Here is a 15,940-nt window from a genome sequence, read left to right as displayed (position 1 = left end):
GCCAAAAGCATTTTCCAGCCAAAGGCTCCTCGGGGAAGCAGTGCTTGCTCCCAGAGGGAGCCAGGCTGAAAAACAGCCATGTTAATTTGTGTTTGCAACCTCCTTCTTTTAAGCTTTATCTTTTCAATTACAAGCTGTAATAAGACCTGTTTTCCAGTTTCGCCCGTGTTCCCCATGGGAACTGGGTGAGGATGAGGGAGCAGCACTGACTTCAACAGGACCGGGGTGAGGAATGGCTGGAGCTGCTCTGCACTTGTACCACACCACTTACCTGATAACAAAGTGGCAAATAACTGAATTTTTAAGAGGGAAACAGAACAAAACCATAGTTCTTGTCATGTTTTTCCCCAGCTGGGACATTGCTCAGAGTGATGATGAGAGTTTCCCTTGTGAGCAGCTGGGTTCTGAGCTGTTCCTGCATTAGAAAGAGCCCTTCCTCACTCTTTTCCCTCTCTTCCCCACACCTTGGATCCAAACCTTGAAAAAGGGGGGATAATATCAACCAAGGAGCTCATTCTTCCCCTGGGCTGAGGTGTCCTTTTGGGGGAATTGGCCTTACCTCCATCTGTGCCAGGAAAACCAAAGCAGCCTCTGGCCCCAGGGCATTTTGTGTTAGGTGAGGAACTATCTTGTTTTTACAGTTTCTTGTAAGTTAAAGGACATTTAAACTTTAGCGTTTTCAATACCAGGTATTTTTCAGAAAGTAACAGGTATTTTCAAATTCATAAGAGAAAGCTCATTAAATCAATGAAGGTCAACTCTGTCCAATTGATATTTAAGTTTAATAAGTCACAAAAAGAGTCTTGGAGAATTCAATGTCATCTTCAAACAACCCAATATTCTAAGCAGGCAGATGCTTAGAAACTGTCTGTAAAATCCTGATCCCTTCCACTCATGCTTTGTGTCAGCTGTCAGAGGAAGGAGTAGGAGGTCATGCATAAAAGTATCTGTGAATCCTGTCAGAGACATTATGAATGCCAGCCCTGCAAGGAGTGACAGGAGCCAGGATCTTTCTCAAGCTGGCAACAGGTTTTCTGAAAGGATAATTGATTATTTCTGATGGTTCCCATTAATGAGCCTGGTGTGCTGGCAGAGACATGCAGCCTATAAAACTCCTTGGAATGGGTGGAAATATCTTTAAAAAAATCTTCTCTGTCACGCAGCAATTCCCAGCAGTGAGAGATTCTGCATTGCAATGATTTCCTTTGTACCAACACAGAGTATTTGCAGAAAGTCCAGGTTCTTGAGTTTTCTTATGAATGTTTGACACTGAGTTTCCTGGGCACAATTCCAAGATTTAACTCAAAGGATAGCAAAGTGGAACCTCTGTGCTCTCAGCTTTGGTGAGAATACATTTAGGCAAATCTCTGAGGAAGCTCTGCTGCTGGTACAACCTTATTTATTATTGAGTAAGATGGAACCTGTTTATTCACCCCAGCAGCGATCTGTGTTTCCACCTCAGAGCTACAACAGAAAATAAATGACCTGTACAGGAGGCTGGGAAGGGAAAGAGAAGTTGCAAAAACCTCTGGGTGGCGTTTATCCTTCCCATCCCATCCCTTCCAGCCTTTCCCTTTGAGTCAAAAAACCAGAGGCAGCCAGGGAGTTTTGCCTGGAGCTCCTGCTGGATTTGCTGGGCTCAGTAATTTTGTGGAAAAACAAAATCCTCCAGGATATCAGGAACAACAGATGGCTCCCAGGCACTGTGTGGGGCAGGCTTCTTCGGGTGTGGATGTCACATTTTGTGTCTGGTGCTGCCTGGAGATTTCACTTATCCCAAATTTGCAGTGGCTGCTGCACTCCCTGAGAGACCTGAGCAAAATCTGATGGTACAAATGTGCTCCTGAACACTTTCCTGTCATGGTTCACCAATGCTGGGTGGGGGGTTTGTTGTTTTGTTGTGATTCTGGTTTGGTTTTTTTTTCCATAATTTTTAAATTCAGCTATTTATTCAAGATTTAAAAACAAGTCTTTCCTCATATTTCACAGATTTTTCTCAGCCTTGACATCAAGGCAAGGTTAGATGGGGGTCTGGGCAACCTGGTCTAGTGGAAGGTGTCCCTGCCCATGGCAGGGGGTGGAATGAGATGATTTGTAAGGTTCCTTCTGATCCAAACCATCCTGTGATTCTATAATTAAATGTCTTATTACAGCTTTACAAAACTAAACTGTGTGATCAAAGGGAACTGGAGGTGTTTTATGGCTCCTATTTAAGGTAAAGCACATCAGGATTCACACTTAGAGCAGCTGTGATGCAGCCCAGAGGGGAGTTCCCCAGTTCAGAAATGCTCAGGGCACCCACCCCATTCCTTGGGGCTCAGGTAGGGAGTTAAAATTCACACAGAACATTTATGGTCCAGGAACAGACATAAATAGGATGCGTAAGGGGTAATGCTTGTTCCATATAAACTTTGCAGGTTTTGGTGGGGTTTTTTTTTGTTTTTCTTTCTGTCCTGACTTGCTCTTGGGTAGTTTAAGGAGTGTGGCTTTACTGGGCACTACAAATAACACAGCCATCAAGGAATTGTCCATGAGCTTGAAGCAATCCATGATGGAATTCTCCATAGCCCTGACGCTGCAGACTTCCCTCCAGAACAAATCCTGCCTCCAGCATCAGGGACTGGTATTCCTTGGGATCCTGAGCTCTCCAAGTTTTGATCTGGATGGGGACCTGGGAATTAAAACACTGTAGGAAAGGAAGCAAAAATAGCCAGTGTTTTCTCTTTGTGCAGTGCTGTGAATCATTTCACAGCCTAGATGATGTGTGTGTATATATATATTTATACACACACACACATATATATATATCTCTTCATTTTCCATTTTTCCTGATTCGTCAGCCACACGTATGGAAGCTGTTTCCAGAAAAAGACTGAAATTCAGCACACACGAGGTAAAAGTGTCTCAGAGCATCAGAGCACACACGCAGCTCCTGTGCTGTTCAGAGTGAGGCAGACTGTGTAGCACCTCCTGTACAAACTCCTGCTATGTTTTGTTTCTCTGCATCAGCAGCTTGTGATTATTTTTTCCTTGGTGTTGTTATTTTCTTTTTATTCCCTATGGGCACATCTGGACAAGATGTGGGCGTTGATAGTACAATAACAATCCACTTCCAGGACCCTGGTAGATGGATTTTTTTCATTCCTTTGCCTGAGCAGCTGTAACACGAAGCAAAAAGGCACTTTCTGTGGTGCAGCACCAAGCTTGTTTCTATCACGGAATTGTACAGATCTTCTTGATTTCAGACTCAGCAGTTTGCTGATGCTGCAGAACAAACCAAGGATGGTATTTTATAGCCAGTTTAAGCATCAGGGTGTAAAACTTCACAGCTCTGCCCATCTGGAGACACCCATTTTCTCCCCAGGTGTGTCCCAAGCCTGTCAGGGGTTGCTCACTTGGCTTTGGCTCTAGCTTGAATATGCTAAGAGCTCTCCATTAGTTGTGTTTTAAGTCAGTTTGGACCATTTCTTCCTTTTACTTATGATTTTCTCACCATCTGTCTCTTCTTTTCTTCTTTCCCGTCCCTCCCTGTCGCTGTCCTTGTCTCCCTCAGAGCTCTCCGTCAGCCTCCTTGCAGTGATAGTCATTGTGTGTGGCCTGGCCCTGGTGGCAGTGTTTGTGTTTCTCTTTTGGAAGCTCTGCTGGGTTCCCTGGAGGAACAAGGCCCTTTCCTCCCACCTGGCCGTGCTGCGGAGCGAGGCGGGCCACAAGGACAGCATGGCAGACAAGCTCAAGGACACGGGGGCCATCAGCTTCCTGGAGGCAGCTGTGAAGATCAGCCACACTTCCCCGGACATCCCTGCAGAGGTCCAGATGTCCATGAAGGATCACATCATGCGGCGCACGCGGATCCAGAGGCAAACCACGGAGCCAGCCTCTTCCACCAGGTGAGGGATGGGGAGGGATGGCATGGCATGGCATGGCATGGCATGGCATGGCATGGCATGGCATGGCATGGGCTGCTCAGCCTGGAGGAGCCTGAGGTTGGAGTTCCTCAGTGGCTGCAGCTCCTCCTGAGGGGCAGCTCTGATCTCTGCTCTCTGTGACAGGGACAGCACCCAGGGAAGGGCTGGAGCTGTGCCAGGGGTGTTTAGGCTGGATCTCAGGGAAATGTTCTTCCCCCCGAGGGTGCTGGGCACTGCCCAGGCTCCCCAGGGAATGGGCACGGCCCCGAGGCTGCCAGAGCTCTGGGGGCATTTGGACAGTGCTCCAGGGATGCCCAGGATGGGATTTGGGGTGTCTGTGCAGGGGTAAGAGCTGGACTGGATGATCCTGGTGGGTCCCCTCCAGCTCAGGATATTCCATAATTCTGCTGGGTGTGGCTGAGGTGCTCAGCAGGGACACTGCTCTGTGAGCAGCTGGAGAGGTGAGAGGTTTGTTGGACGGAGCCAGAGGTTCAGATACCATCAGGGAGACTAAAGACAGCACCTACACACCAGATTACTGTCCAAAGCCTGGCTATTAACCAATGGATATGTTAAGACTGTGGCTCTTTTAAAAAATCAGGGATTCAAGCCCTGTTACTGCGACTTGACCTCATTGTGTCAAGTCACCCGCACGCTTTGGCCACTTTAATTTTGTTCCAATATGAGAGGCAGGCTGAAGTATCAATGATGTACCCTGTCAGACAGAATTAGACCTTTTGGTTCTCTCTCTCTGTTGTGGCTCCTGGCAGAAACGATTAGATCAGCACAATTGATGGATTGCTCGCTGCAGAAGCCCTGAACCAGCTGTGCTCGTTGCTTGTGCTCGGATGGGGACAGAGACATCAACATCATCCTCAGGAAGTCAGGGAAAGGCTGTGTGAACCTTGAGACTCCCTCTCAGCTTGGGTACTGAGGAGAGATTTAGATTAGATGTTAGATAGGGGTTCTCTACTCGGAGTGGGGTGAGGCCCTGGCACAGGGTGCCCAGAGAAGCTGTGGCTGCCCCATCCCTGGAAATATCCAAGGCCAGGCTGGAGCAACCTGGGACAGTGGAAGGTGCCCCTGGCCATGGCAGGGGGTGGAATGAGGTGAGCTTTGAGGCTCCTTTCCAACACAAACCATTCTGTGAAATGCAGCATTTCTCCTTGACACAGAAGGAGGTGAAACAGGGACAGGAAAGAGGGATCACAGGGTCCTGGCTGTGCCCCAGCACTTCTGTTTGCCTCGCTGGCCATGCCTGGGATGTGCACAGGAGTGTGGCAGGGAAATCAGTCGCTGCTCAGAAAATTGGCTGCACTTCTGCAGGATTAGTGAGGCACTGATAGCAGCCCCCTGTTTGAAGGAGCCGAGTTAGATCAGCACGGTGCCACCTGCATTTGTGAGCCACACTCTTTTATTTATTCACACTGCTTTTTGGGCAGCTGATTCCCTCTCTGCATGCACACGCTCCTTCTGCTTTTATTACACCTTTCCAACAGAGGAGGAAAAAACCCTCAGCCAGTCTGAATTAGGACAAACAAAGTGGGACTTAGCTGTACGTGGGCAGGTTTCAAACACACTTTCTCCTTGGCAGGTTCCTCTGATTCACAGCCCAGCCTAACCCTCTCCAAAATACCTCTGAGGAACCTGTGAAGGTCTCCAAGCAACACGTATCACTGAAGGCTAATGCTCTGGCTGTAGAGTTTTTGTTTGGTTAAATAACTCTATAAACTGCTCTTGTAAACACCAGATAATCTGAAATAATGCCCTCAGTCCACAGAAGGCTTTTATGCTTTGTTCAGATAAAGCTTTGCTTACATACAGCTTGTACTGGAGGAGAGCTCAAGGCAAGAGACTCTTCCTGACGGGGCTGTGCCTCCCTCCCTGTCAACAATTATCTATCAGTGTCTGATGAGTCTGTTGGAAAAGTCTGGAAGCAGCAATACCCAGCAAAGCCAGGCTGGACAGGGCTTGAAGCAAACTGATCTAGGGGAAGGTGTCCCTCCCCGTGGCAGGGGATGCAATGAGATGAGCTTTAAAACACTCTGAACCCAAATCATTCTGTGGTTCTACAAATAAAGCCTCACCTTCTGAACTGGTTGTGGTTCTCTCACCAAAAGGAAAAAGCCAAAAAAAAAAAAAGGTTTTTATGTCTGAGAGCTTAGTGCCAGTATCTTGGAAGTGTAAGGACTGAGGGTGGGGAAAGTCTCCACGTGGTGGTGTCTGTGGTTTGGGTAAGCAGTTGTTGGGGCCCATCTGTTCAGCTGTGGGCTGTGACTCGTGCCACCGGTGAGAAAACACAGCTTGTGGCAAATGCTCTGGAATTTAAGAAATTTGCTGGATTGGATCCTTGCGGGTTTTTGGAGGTGCTCCCCTCTGTTCACCTCCATAACACACCTGGTTTCAGTGCAGAGTTCAAGAGCACCTCTGGAGCTCGTTCTGTGCTGGTCTTTGAGTCCAGGGGCAAAAAAAGAGATCCATGTCCTTGGAAACCCACAGAGCTGTTGGTGTCTCCCTCCTGCAGGCACATCTCCTTCAAGAGGCACCTGCCCCGGCAGATGCACGTGTCCAGCATGGACTACGGCCTGGAGCCGCCGGCCGTGGCCGAGCAGCCCACCAGCATCGGCCGCATCAAGCCCGAGCTCTACAAACAAAAGACCGTGGACACCGAGGACCCCAAGAAGGAGGCAGAGAAAACATGTGGGAAAATCAACTTCACTCTCAAGTACGACTACGAGAACGAGACGCTGACCGTCCGAATTCTCAGGGCTTTTGACTTGCCAGCCAAAGATTTCTGCGGCAGCTCGGATCCCTACGTGAAGATCTACCTCCTGCCCGACCGCAAGCGCAAGTTCCAGACGCGAGTGCACAGGAAGACTCTGAACCCCACCTTCGACGAGTCCTTCCACTTCCCCGTGCCCCACGAGGAGCTGGCGAGCAGGAAGCTCCACCTGAGCGTCTTTGACTTTGACAGGTTCTCCAGGCACGACATGATTGGAGAAGTCATCTTGGAGAACCTGTTCGAGGACTCGGACCTCTCCCGGGAGACTTCCATCTGGAGGGACATTCAGTACGCCACGACGGTGAGTATCTGCTGGGCAGGGTGGGGGTTCTCCACAGGGATAAATGCTTCATGGCTCCCAGCTGATGGGTTCCTCACCTCCTGCTAGCCCCTGGGACCTGCAGCCATGGCCCAGTTCTCTGCCATGTGCACATGTGATGCCTTGGAGTGGCTACCTAGAACGGAGGTTAGACAGAGTTAAGAGAATAAAGTGAGTATTTGTTAAAGGCCTTCAATAGATGCACCTTGGGCAGTCAAAAGCCTTGCAGAGACTGCACCCACGGTGGACAATGGTCACGAGTTTCTCAGACAGATTAAAGTTTGGTCTATTTGCATATCAGGGGTTAATTGTCCAATTATAGCTTCAGGTAAGGAAGTCATATTTCCCTGGTTTGCTTCCTCCCCCTGCTTCACTTTTGTTTATACTCTGGGGCCTGAGGCAGAGGGTGACCTTGGTTCTCAGGCCTAGGAGGATTGTTTTGTCTGACAAAAATGTGAAGAGAACTTACTAACACTCTACATGGAGTTCAGAGTTATACACTAATGCAGTACAGGATCTGAAAAATATAAAAGCTAAAAACTCAAGGCACCACATGATCACAGTAAGGAAGAGTTCTGTGGGGCCAGTACCAGCCCCTTGGTGCTGAGAGATGCTGGATGTGCTGCTGGCAACTCTTCCAGAGCTGGATGTGGGTCTTTTAATAGTTCTGTTGATTTCCTCTGGAAGAGAAACCAAGCCTCAGAGAGGAAAAGTCCCAGCCCTTTCTGTGTCACACAGAGCTGGCAGGAGAAGCCAAGTGCTCCCATTGATCACTGAGTGCAGAGCAGTGACATTAACCTCTCCATAATAGCTGTCTGCTCCTCCGCTGCCCTCCCAGGAGGATCTGGCTGGTCCTCAGGGCGAATAAATGATTGAACTGCTCTGCAGCTGGACACTAAATCAGCCATTGTCATTGTCATTTCACATTGTTATTCCTGAGACTGAAAGATGAGACATCCCCACCCCTGTGGCTGGAAGCGTGGGCCCTGTCACATCTTTCCTGGTGACTGGCAGAATGCCACAACTTGCAAAAATCTGTCCTGCAGCTTCCCTCCTAGCTCATCTCATACCTTTGCTCCCCTGCTTTCTGTGCCGAGGAGGGAACTGTCAAACATAAATATTTACTGTGGCCAGCAGTGCCACAAGACATTTGCTTTGTAACTCCGGTGCTTTTTTTCTCAGCACCATGTTCCCCACCAGCTGAACCTCTGGTGACTTCCACCAGTGTTCGTTCTCCTGCTGCAGGGTGTTCACAACTTTCTGACAGCTCTGTGAAGCCCAGCAGGTGTGCACAGCCCCATGTCCTGTGCTGCTGTGCCCAACGGGGTCCCAGGGCACTCAGGGGACATGCAGCACCTCACCCTGGAAGGTGGCTCAGGGGCTGGAGCTGTCCTGGGAGGGCATGGAGAGCTTTGGCTCTGCCAGCCTGAGGGCACAGGGGTGGAGGTGGTGCCTGCCAGGCATCCTGGGGCAGCGCTGGGAGCGTGCTGGGAGCTGCTGCTGTGCTGCCTTTTGAGCATCTTGCCTGGGAGGGCTGTGGGAAGGAGGCACAGGATCAACCATGAGGAAAGCAACAGTTTGAGTTAGCAGGGTGCTCACAGCTCTTGGCTTCCAACCTGCAAACGCCACGGCTGTTGTGATTGATGGATGGCAATGAAAGTAGAAATGCTGGCAGAGAGGCAAGCAGGCACCAGGCACATCCTTCACCCCGAGAGGGGTGCTGGAAGGGGAGCAAAGTGCACCTGATGTGCTGATGCCTCCTGGAGGAACCTGCCTGTGTGTTCTGCAAGCAATAGTGGATGCTTTCCTGGCTAAATAATCTCATTTAATGGGGGAAAACCCCACAAAAGCAGGTGGAGAGATACACCAGCAGATGGGTTGTTGAGGGAAAAGCCTCAAGAGGAGGTGTGAGGGGAGCAGAGCCAACCCCATCCCAAGATGTGTTGAGCAGGAGCCCGGCAGAGCTCCACATTTGGCTCCATCCCCTCATCTGTGCCATTCTTAAGGAATGTGCTGCTCCTGGAACATCTCAGCCAGCTGTAGCTGGACACCCAAGGACATTTCTGTTTAATCAAAATTGAGAAGGGTAAATACAGTTTGCATAAAGCCCCAAGAAAGCTCTGGGTGCCTAATAATGCATGAGATCAATGGTGTGGGTAAGAGGGTAGGAACACACTTAAGAACTGATCTGTTCTTAAGTAGCCAGCACTCAGCTACCTAATTAATGACTGTACAGCTTGTGAATCAGAGAAACATCTTTGGTTTCAAGTCTATTGATTCAGAGCTTCCATTATTTCCTAAAAGGTACTGATATGAATTTTGGAAATGTCCCAATGTCTATAATCTGCAAGAAAATAATGTACCCACAGGACACGCTTTGCTCTCTTGTATTTATGGTTGCATAGAAAAATGTCTTGACCTGATACAATGAGGTCAAAGAATAATTTATGTTCATTTTATACCCTGAACGGGTGCTCTCAGTGCAAGGAGAGGAATAGAAGATGAGATAGTGTCCAGAGGGTGCTCTCACCCTCATCTCACACAGGACTGCTCTTTTCTGACATCTTGTCCAAGGTCTCCTGCCCTTGTCCCTCCCACACCAACTAAGAACAAAGAATGCGTGAAAGAACAGACCCAATCAAAATTTTATATAATATTCATTAGTATTCTGCACATCTAAGTGGAATAAAGATTTAATCTTTGCCTTACCTGAGAATAAGCAGGAAATAATTTGGCAAAAACCTCATCCATCAACAAGATCTATTCCCCTAACACTTAGCAAAGCTTTAAGTGCATTTACTTGTCTTTCTAGTTCCATCACTCTACTCCTAACAGCCACAATTTCTCTTCAGCAGATCATTATATCACATTGAAAGGAATCAAACGCACTGTTTCTGAAAATAAACTGGTTGTTTGCTCTACAGATGTGGGATCTGTACATAGAAAATAAGATTTTTTTTTAAATCCATTTTTAGAAGGTGTTTGGAAATCTTTCTGCTGACTTCGGATGATGATGCTTTCTAGTTTAAATCAGACATTTGGTTTGTTTATTTTTCCCTGACTTCCCATGGGCAAGGCAATGATGGAAAGGGCTTTTAGGAGGTGTAGTTGATGAAGCTGCAGGTACAAGAAGTGCTAAGAGCTATGGATAAAAGTTATTTGATGGGACACTAAAAGAGTAAATTGTGTTGGCCTCTGTGTAATCCTAAAGTACCAAACATTTCTGAGTGCCATCTGCTGGTTAATTCCCATTTATTCTCACAAACACACAGCCCCACGCTGTGCCTGCTCCTTGAGGGCATCTCAAAGGGCTTGGTGGTCCAAATGTAGGCACGTCACAAACCAAAAGCTCAACGGGCCCTTCTTGGCTGTCTTCTGGCTTAAAGTCTTACCCTCACTTGGTAACTGCCCAAAAACTCACACTCAGAGAAAAACACTATGTTACTCAAAGACATTTTCATTTTATGCAGAAATGTTGGGCACTGTCAGACATAAACCTTCATTACTGAATTCATCCCTGCCCACGGCAGGGGGTTGAAACTAGAATATATTCAAGGTCTCTTCCAACCCAGACCAGCCTGTGATGTTATGAACTGATGGCACTGGCTGTCACAGAAAGTTTCTGAGGAGATTTTTGCAGTGCACAGCTGGAGAGCACGGCATCACTGCATGTCAGGAGCTCATCTTTCTGTCACCTCACTGTGTTTGTCACATTCCTGGAGGAACCAGGCACCAGAGACATGTACAGTACATTCAAACAAGACTTGGTACTAATTTGATTTCCTCACTGCATTGATTTGGTGTGAGATATCCCATCTCCTCTGCGCGAGCAGTGGAGCAGGAGTGCATCTGCTGTGCATTAGCTGTGCGTAGCTGGGAGGTTGCAATAGGAAGCACAGACTCCACTGAGGCAGAGGAAGATTGTCCTTAACTAAGATGTGAAGGTGTAACCTATTTTTCCCATTCTCTGTATTTATTTTTAGCCAAATTGTGTTGGGGTTCACTTGAATAAAGTACCCTTTGCTACAAGTGGCAGAACAGAGGAAATGCTGGGGTAGAGGAGGAGGCACTTGGCTGGTTCTGCACTTTTCCAATAAAATGTGTTCTCTGCTTTATTGAAGGAAAGCGTGGACCTGGGCGAGATCATGTTTTCCCTTTGTTATTTGCCAACTGCAGGTCGCCTCACCTTAACAGTCATTAAATGCAGGAATCTCAAAGCTATGGACATCACTGGTTACTCAGGTGGGTGTTTGGTGGCTGAGGAGGACCCCCTTGCATCCACATTTCCTCCTCTTGCCTCACTGTACCCTCAGTAGATGGTGGGTGAACCATCACAGAAATACCTAAGAAAGCTTTGTCTGTGTTTTAAGTGCAAACAAAAAATTTTAAAGTAGACAATCTGTTGCTTGTTTCCCATCCCACTGGAGGGTTTGCAGGGCCAGAGCTCTGATCCATCTCTGGGCTTGGACACTTAGATCTCTTGGAACCCTTTATAGCCAGAATCAACTTTTTCACCCCAAGATCAGGAAAGGATCATGGTCCACCTGGATAAATCCCACTGCAATGTGCATTCCCCTGTACAGTGGCCAGTAGTCAAACCTGAGGATCACAGCCACGTAAAAACTGCATTTGCAGTTTCAAAGAGCTGACTTGCAAATTTAGCATGCACAAATTCTGGCTTTCATCATAAAACCCAGTTTCTTTTCCAGACACCAACTTCAGAGTATTTGAATTTCATTGTACAAAAAGCAGTAACAACAGAGACCTTTGCAGAAAATGTTTCTGCTCAGCTGGAGCTTAATGCCATATGAAATGTCTGAGAATTGAGACTTCAGGTGAAGCCAGCTCAGCCTTTCTGCAATAATAATAATAATGCAGTGCTGGTTCTCTGGTGTCTGAAGCTCAGGTCACCACCCACACCAGTATACGAGATGGAGGATTTTACTGGTCTGCAAATAACTTTTTTCTAAAAGTCCATTTGAAGAGCACCTCTGGCTCATGGGAACTCTGATAAAGCTGTTTCTGTATTGCAAAGGTAACAAAACACATCTCCATCAACAAAAGGTCTTCTATCTCTTCCTCCCTAGATCCATATGTCAAAGTGTCTTTGCTCTGTGACGGGCGAAGACTGAAAAAGAAGAAAACCACCATAAAGAAAAACACACTTAATCCCACCTACAATGAAGCAATAATCTTTGACATTCCTCCCGAGAACATGGATCAAGTCAGCCTCCTTATCTCTGTCATGGATTATGATCGGTAGGTGGGAGGCTCTGGAGAGCTGGAGGGGAGAGCATCCCATTGGGTGCAGATTTTCCAGCTCAAATGCAATTTTCCACAGTGTTTTCCATAGTCTTGATGGCAGAGCTCAGTGCTATCCACCTGTCTCTGGTGATATATTGCTACAGTGACATTGATATTTATGGTTATGGAAAAATAACGAGTTTGGCAAGGCTGGTCCTTGCTTTATGGCATTTCCTTGAGCAAGTGCCACATTCCCCTTGGTTATTTACTTGTCCTGCAACACATTTTAGAAAGCAAATAGTGTCAGCCCTCGCAGCACTGAGTGTATGAATTATGCATTCCTGAAGCTGGGGTTATTCTTGCTGTAGAGCACTGCTCACACCTCTGTGTCTGGACTGACCCGCAGAAATAATTTAAAAGCTGCTGTAATTACCCGTGGTGATGGCAGTGCTGGGGCAGACACCACAGCCCAGGATCACCAGCAGCGGGGTCCAGGCTTTGGCTGGCCAGGTGTGGGCAGCCAGAGGGATGGAGGGAGGGAGGGATGATGGATGGATGGATGGAGGGATGGATGGATGGATGGATGGATGATGGATGGATGGATGGATGGATGATGGATGGATGGATGGATGGATGGATGGATGGATGGATGGATAAAGGATGGATGGATAAAGGATGGATGGATAAAGGATGGATGGACATCAGGAATAGGTAGGTGCATCCCTGCACCCATACATTAGGTGGACAGATGGATGGATGGATGAAGGGAGGGAGGGAGGAAGGGAGGGATGGGGCATGGATGGATGGATGGATGGTGGATGGATGATAGATGGATGGATGATGGATGATGGATGATGGATGGATGAATGGATGATGGATGGATGAATGGATGAGGGATGATGGATGGATGGATGGATGGATGGGTGGTGGATGGATGGATGGGTGGATGGATGCATGGATGGTGATGGTGCTGTTTCTCTGCTGTTCCTCAGGGTGGGCCACAACGAGATCATCGGGGTTTGCCGCGTGGGGGTCAACGCTGAGGGGCTGGGCAGAGACCACTGGAATGAGATGCTGGCCTACCCCCGCAAGCCCATCGCCCACTGGCACCCGCTGGTGGAGGTGAAGAAATCCTTCAAAGAGGTGTGTGGGGTTGTCCTTCCCTTCCAGTGCCTGTGCTGGGCAGGACTGGGCTGGCTCCAGGCTTTCAGAGAGCTCCTGCTCTCGCCTGGGATTTTCTGAGCAGAGCTGAGGGAATTTTCTCACCAGAAATGAACTCTAGAAAACAAGCACTTCTGTATGGCCTCGAAATAGCTCCTTGAGCTTGCAAGCAAGACTGAGAAGAACTGTATTTACAGATGCGACTGTTACATTTTGGGTTTTTTCTTTTCTTTTTTTTTTTCTTTTCCTTTTTAAATTAGAGATTGAGAGCAGTAAGGAAAGAGAATGCTGCTCTGATTGCAGAACAAATTGTCCAGGGATATTGCCTATTTCAAATTTCAATTTTTCATCCTAAAAGATTTTTCTGTTGACTCATCTCCGAGCCTTTGAGGGAGAATAAATAGAACAAATGTAATTGCTCTAAGCATCTCCAGAGAAAGAGATTGACTTGAGGCAGCCCCAGATGATAAAATAGGGCTGAAATGCCTGGGTACCATTTCGACCATCTCTGACATTTTCTTCCCCCTTGCACTCCAATTTCTCACGCTTCTGTGGAGCTCTTTGGCTTTGCCTGATTTAGGTCATAATTTCTGGAGGACAGAGATGTGGAAAAGGGCACACACGCCTTTGACACTTCAAGTATGAGAACAAAGCACCAGCATTTGAGGCCAGTGATACGATAATAAAGGCAATAAAGCCTCCCACTGTATCTGGGGCTGAGGAGGTATTTTCCTTCAAAGCCACAGACTAAGTACTTAACAAAAAGCATCTCATTTTCCCCTTGAAGTTGAGTGCTGAGCTGCACTGGAAGGCAGACACTGGGCTTGCTGAGACTCCACAGTAGTGTGAATTAGTGTATAAACCCTGTCCTTCTTTGAAATCTGCTCTTTCCTCCAACAAGAAAGGGTGGGGAGAGAAGCTGTGGCTGCCCCATCCCTGGGAGTGCCCAAGGTCAGGCTGGCAGGGCTTGGGGCAACCTGGGATAGTAGAAGGTGTCCCTGCCCATGGCAGGGGTTTGGAACTGGATGATCTTTAAGTTCCTTCCCAACCCAAACCACTGTATGATTAAGAAGTCAGTTTGTGCTCAGTGCTCTCTGTCCCAGTCCAAGTTGGTTACACACAAAGGAAAACCTGACAGCTGATATTTTAGCTTAAGACACGGATATATCAGACAATGGACACCTGAAAATTCACCCTCCCTCGTTTGAGGTGATCTGTGAGCTCACCTTGAATCAGCACAGGGATCAGCTGTGCAGGGCTGGGGTGAGTCAGAGCAGAATTAAACACTTTGTGTGCAGTGCTAGCTCTGCCTTTGGGTGCTGAGCAGCACCAAGACTTCATTCCCCCATCCCTGCTGGCCCTGGGCAGGAGCCATGTCTAAGCAGGCTCCGTGTGACATCTCCCACTGCCACGGGGGGCTGGGGACCAGCAGCCACAAGGTTTCAGCAGAAATGGAATTCATCTCTCATTTGATCTCTTGGCATCTGTAGCACCTCACAGTGTGACACCAGCTGCCATGGCTGATCCAAGGGCAGGAGTTCCTTCTCCAGGTTGCAATTTTTATGGCTTTACTGCACTATTTTTCAGATGCAGGTGGGATTTTGAAAGAAAAACTCCTGTAAAGTTTTTGAAAATCAGTAAGAAAAAAGTTTAAAAAGGCATTATTGTTATGATGAAACACAGAGAAACCAAGGAAGACATGGAAAATGACTCACCTTCTAAAATATACTTTGAAAGCCATGGCTGAGCCCCCAAGACTCTGGAAAAAACCTGAGTGAATCATTTCACCCCTCAATGCACAGGTCAGGAGCTCTGCTTAAAAGGAAAGAAAAAACCCTCTGATCATCTGTTCTGGTATTTCTGCCACAAACTGGTGCACAGAGCCAGCAAGCAAATGGTCCCTGTATTTATTTGGCCTTTTAGGTTTTAGCACTGCTGTCTGCAAATCCCCAGTGCAGCCTAAAAGAAAAACCAAACAGAAAAGGCACAGGCTCCTGGAGAGAAATTAATGAGAAATGGTATTTGTTGGTTACAAGGCATTGTATCATCTTTTCCGTGTTGTATTTGGGTATCTTTGAAAAGAAATTTGGGGTTTTGGCCCTGTAATCCCAGCTCTGGGTCTCTGTGCAGCTGCTCCATCCTTCCAGGCTCTGTGGGCTTCTGGCTGGCTGTCCATCTGTCCTGAGGATGCTGGGGGAGAACTGCTGGCCCTTCATGCCTTCCTCACCTTTGTGGGGGTGAACTCGGGCTGTGCTGGCATCCTGAGCTATCATTTCCATCTTCCTCTTTGTCTTCTTCTTCTTCCTCTTCGTCCTCATCTCCGAGCGTGTTTGTGCCGGGCAGCAGCAAATGGAGCATTTGCTTCCTGGTTGATCCTTGTGATGGTCTCTGTGTGCTCTGACCATCAGTAACAGCCTCTGGCTCCATCCAAATCTTCCTGATTGAGTGCTTGACCTCAAACCAAGGCGAGGGAGCCGGCACTGAATTGTCCCTTTGATGTCTAAATGGAGGGATGGTGACTGGAGTGGT

At 47.7% G+C, this 15,940-nt stretch overlaps 1 protein-coding gene across 1 annotated transcript in view; it reads left to right on the top strand.

The window, feature by feature from the left end:
- The window catches only part of SYT6 (synaptotagmin 6), a 35,081-nt gene that overhangs the window by 15,356 nt on the left and 3,785 nt on the right, over positions 1–15,940 (top strand). The window contains exons 2-6 of the mRNA XM_068173589.1: positions 3,554–3,887; positions 6,430–6,988; positions 11,128–11,248; positions 12,094–12,265; positions 13,243–13,393. Of these exons, the coding sequence (XP_068029690.1) occupies positions 3,554–3,887; positions 6,430–6,988; positions 11,128–11,248; positions 12,094–12,265; positions 13,243–13,393 (1,337 nt within the window). The remainder of the gene's footprint in view (positions 1–3,553; positions 3,888–6,429; positions 6,989–11,127; positions 11,249–12,093; positions 12,266–13,242; positions 13,394–15,940) is intronic.

The sequence above is a fragment of the Anomalospiza imberbis genome, chromosome 26, assembly GCF_031753505.1.
Source record: "Anomalospiza imberbis isolate Cuckoo-Finch-1a 21T00152 chromosome 26, ASM3175350v1, whole genome shotgun sequence".
In the NCBI taxonomy this organism is placed as follows: Eukaryota; Metazoa; Chordata; class Aves; order Passeriformes; family Viduidae; genus Anomalospiza; species Anomalospiza imberbis.
The sequence above is the reverse complement of the archived record's forward strand: the minus strand, read 5'-3'. Positions and strand labels throughout refer to the sequence as shown.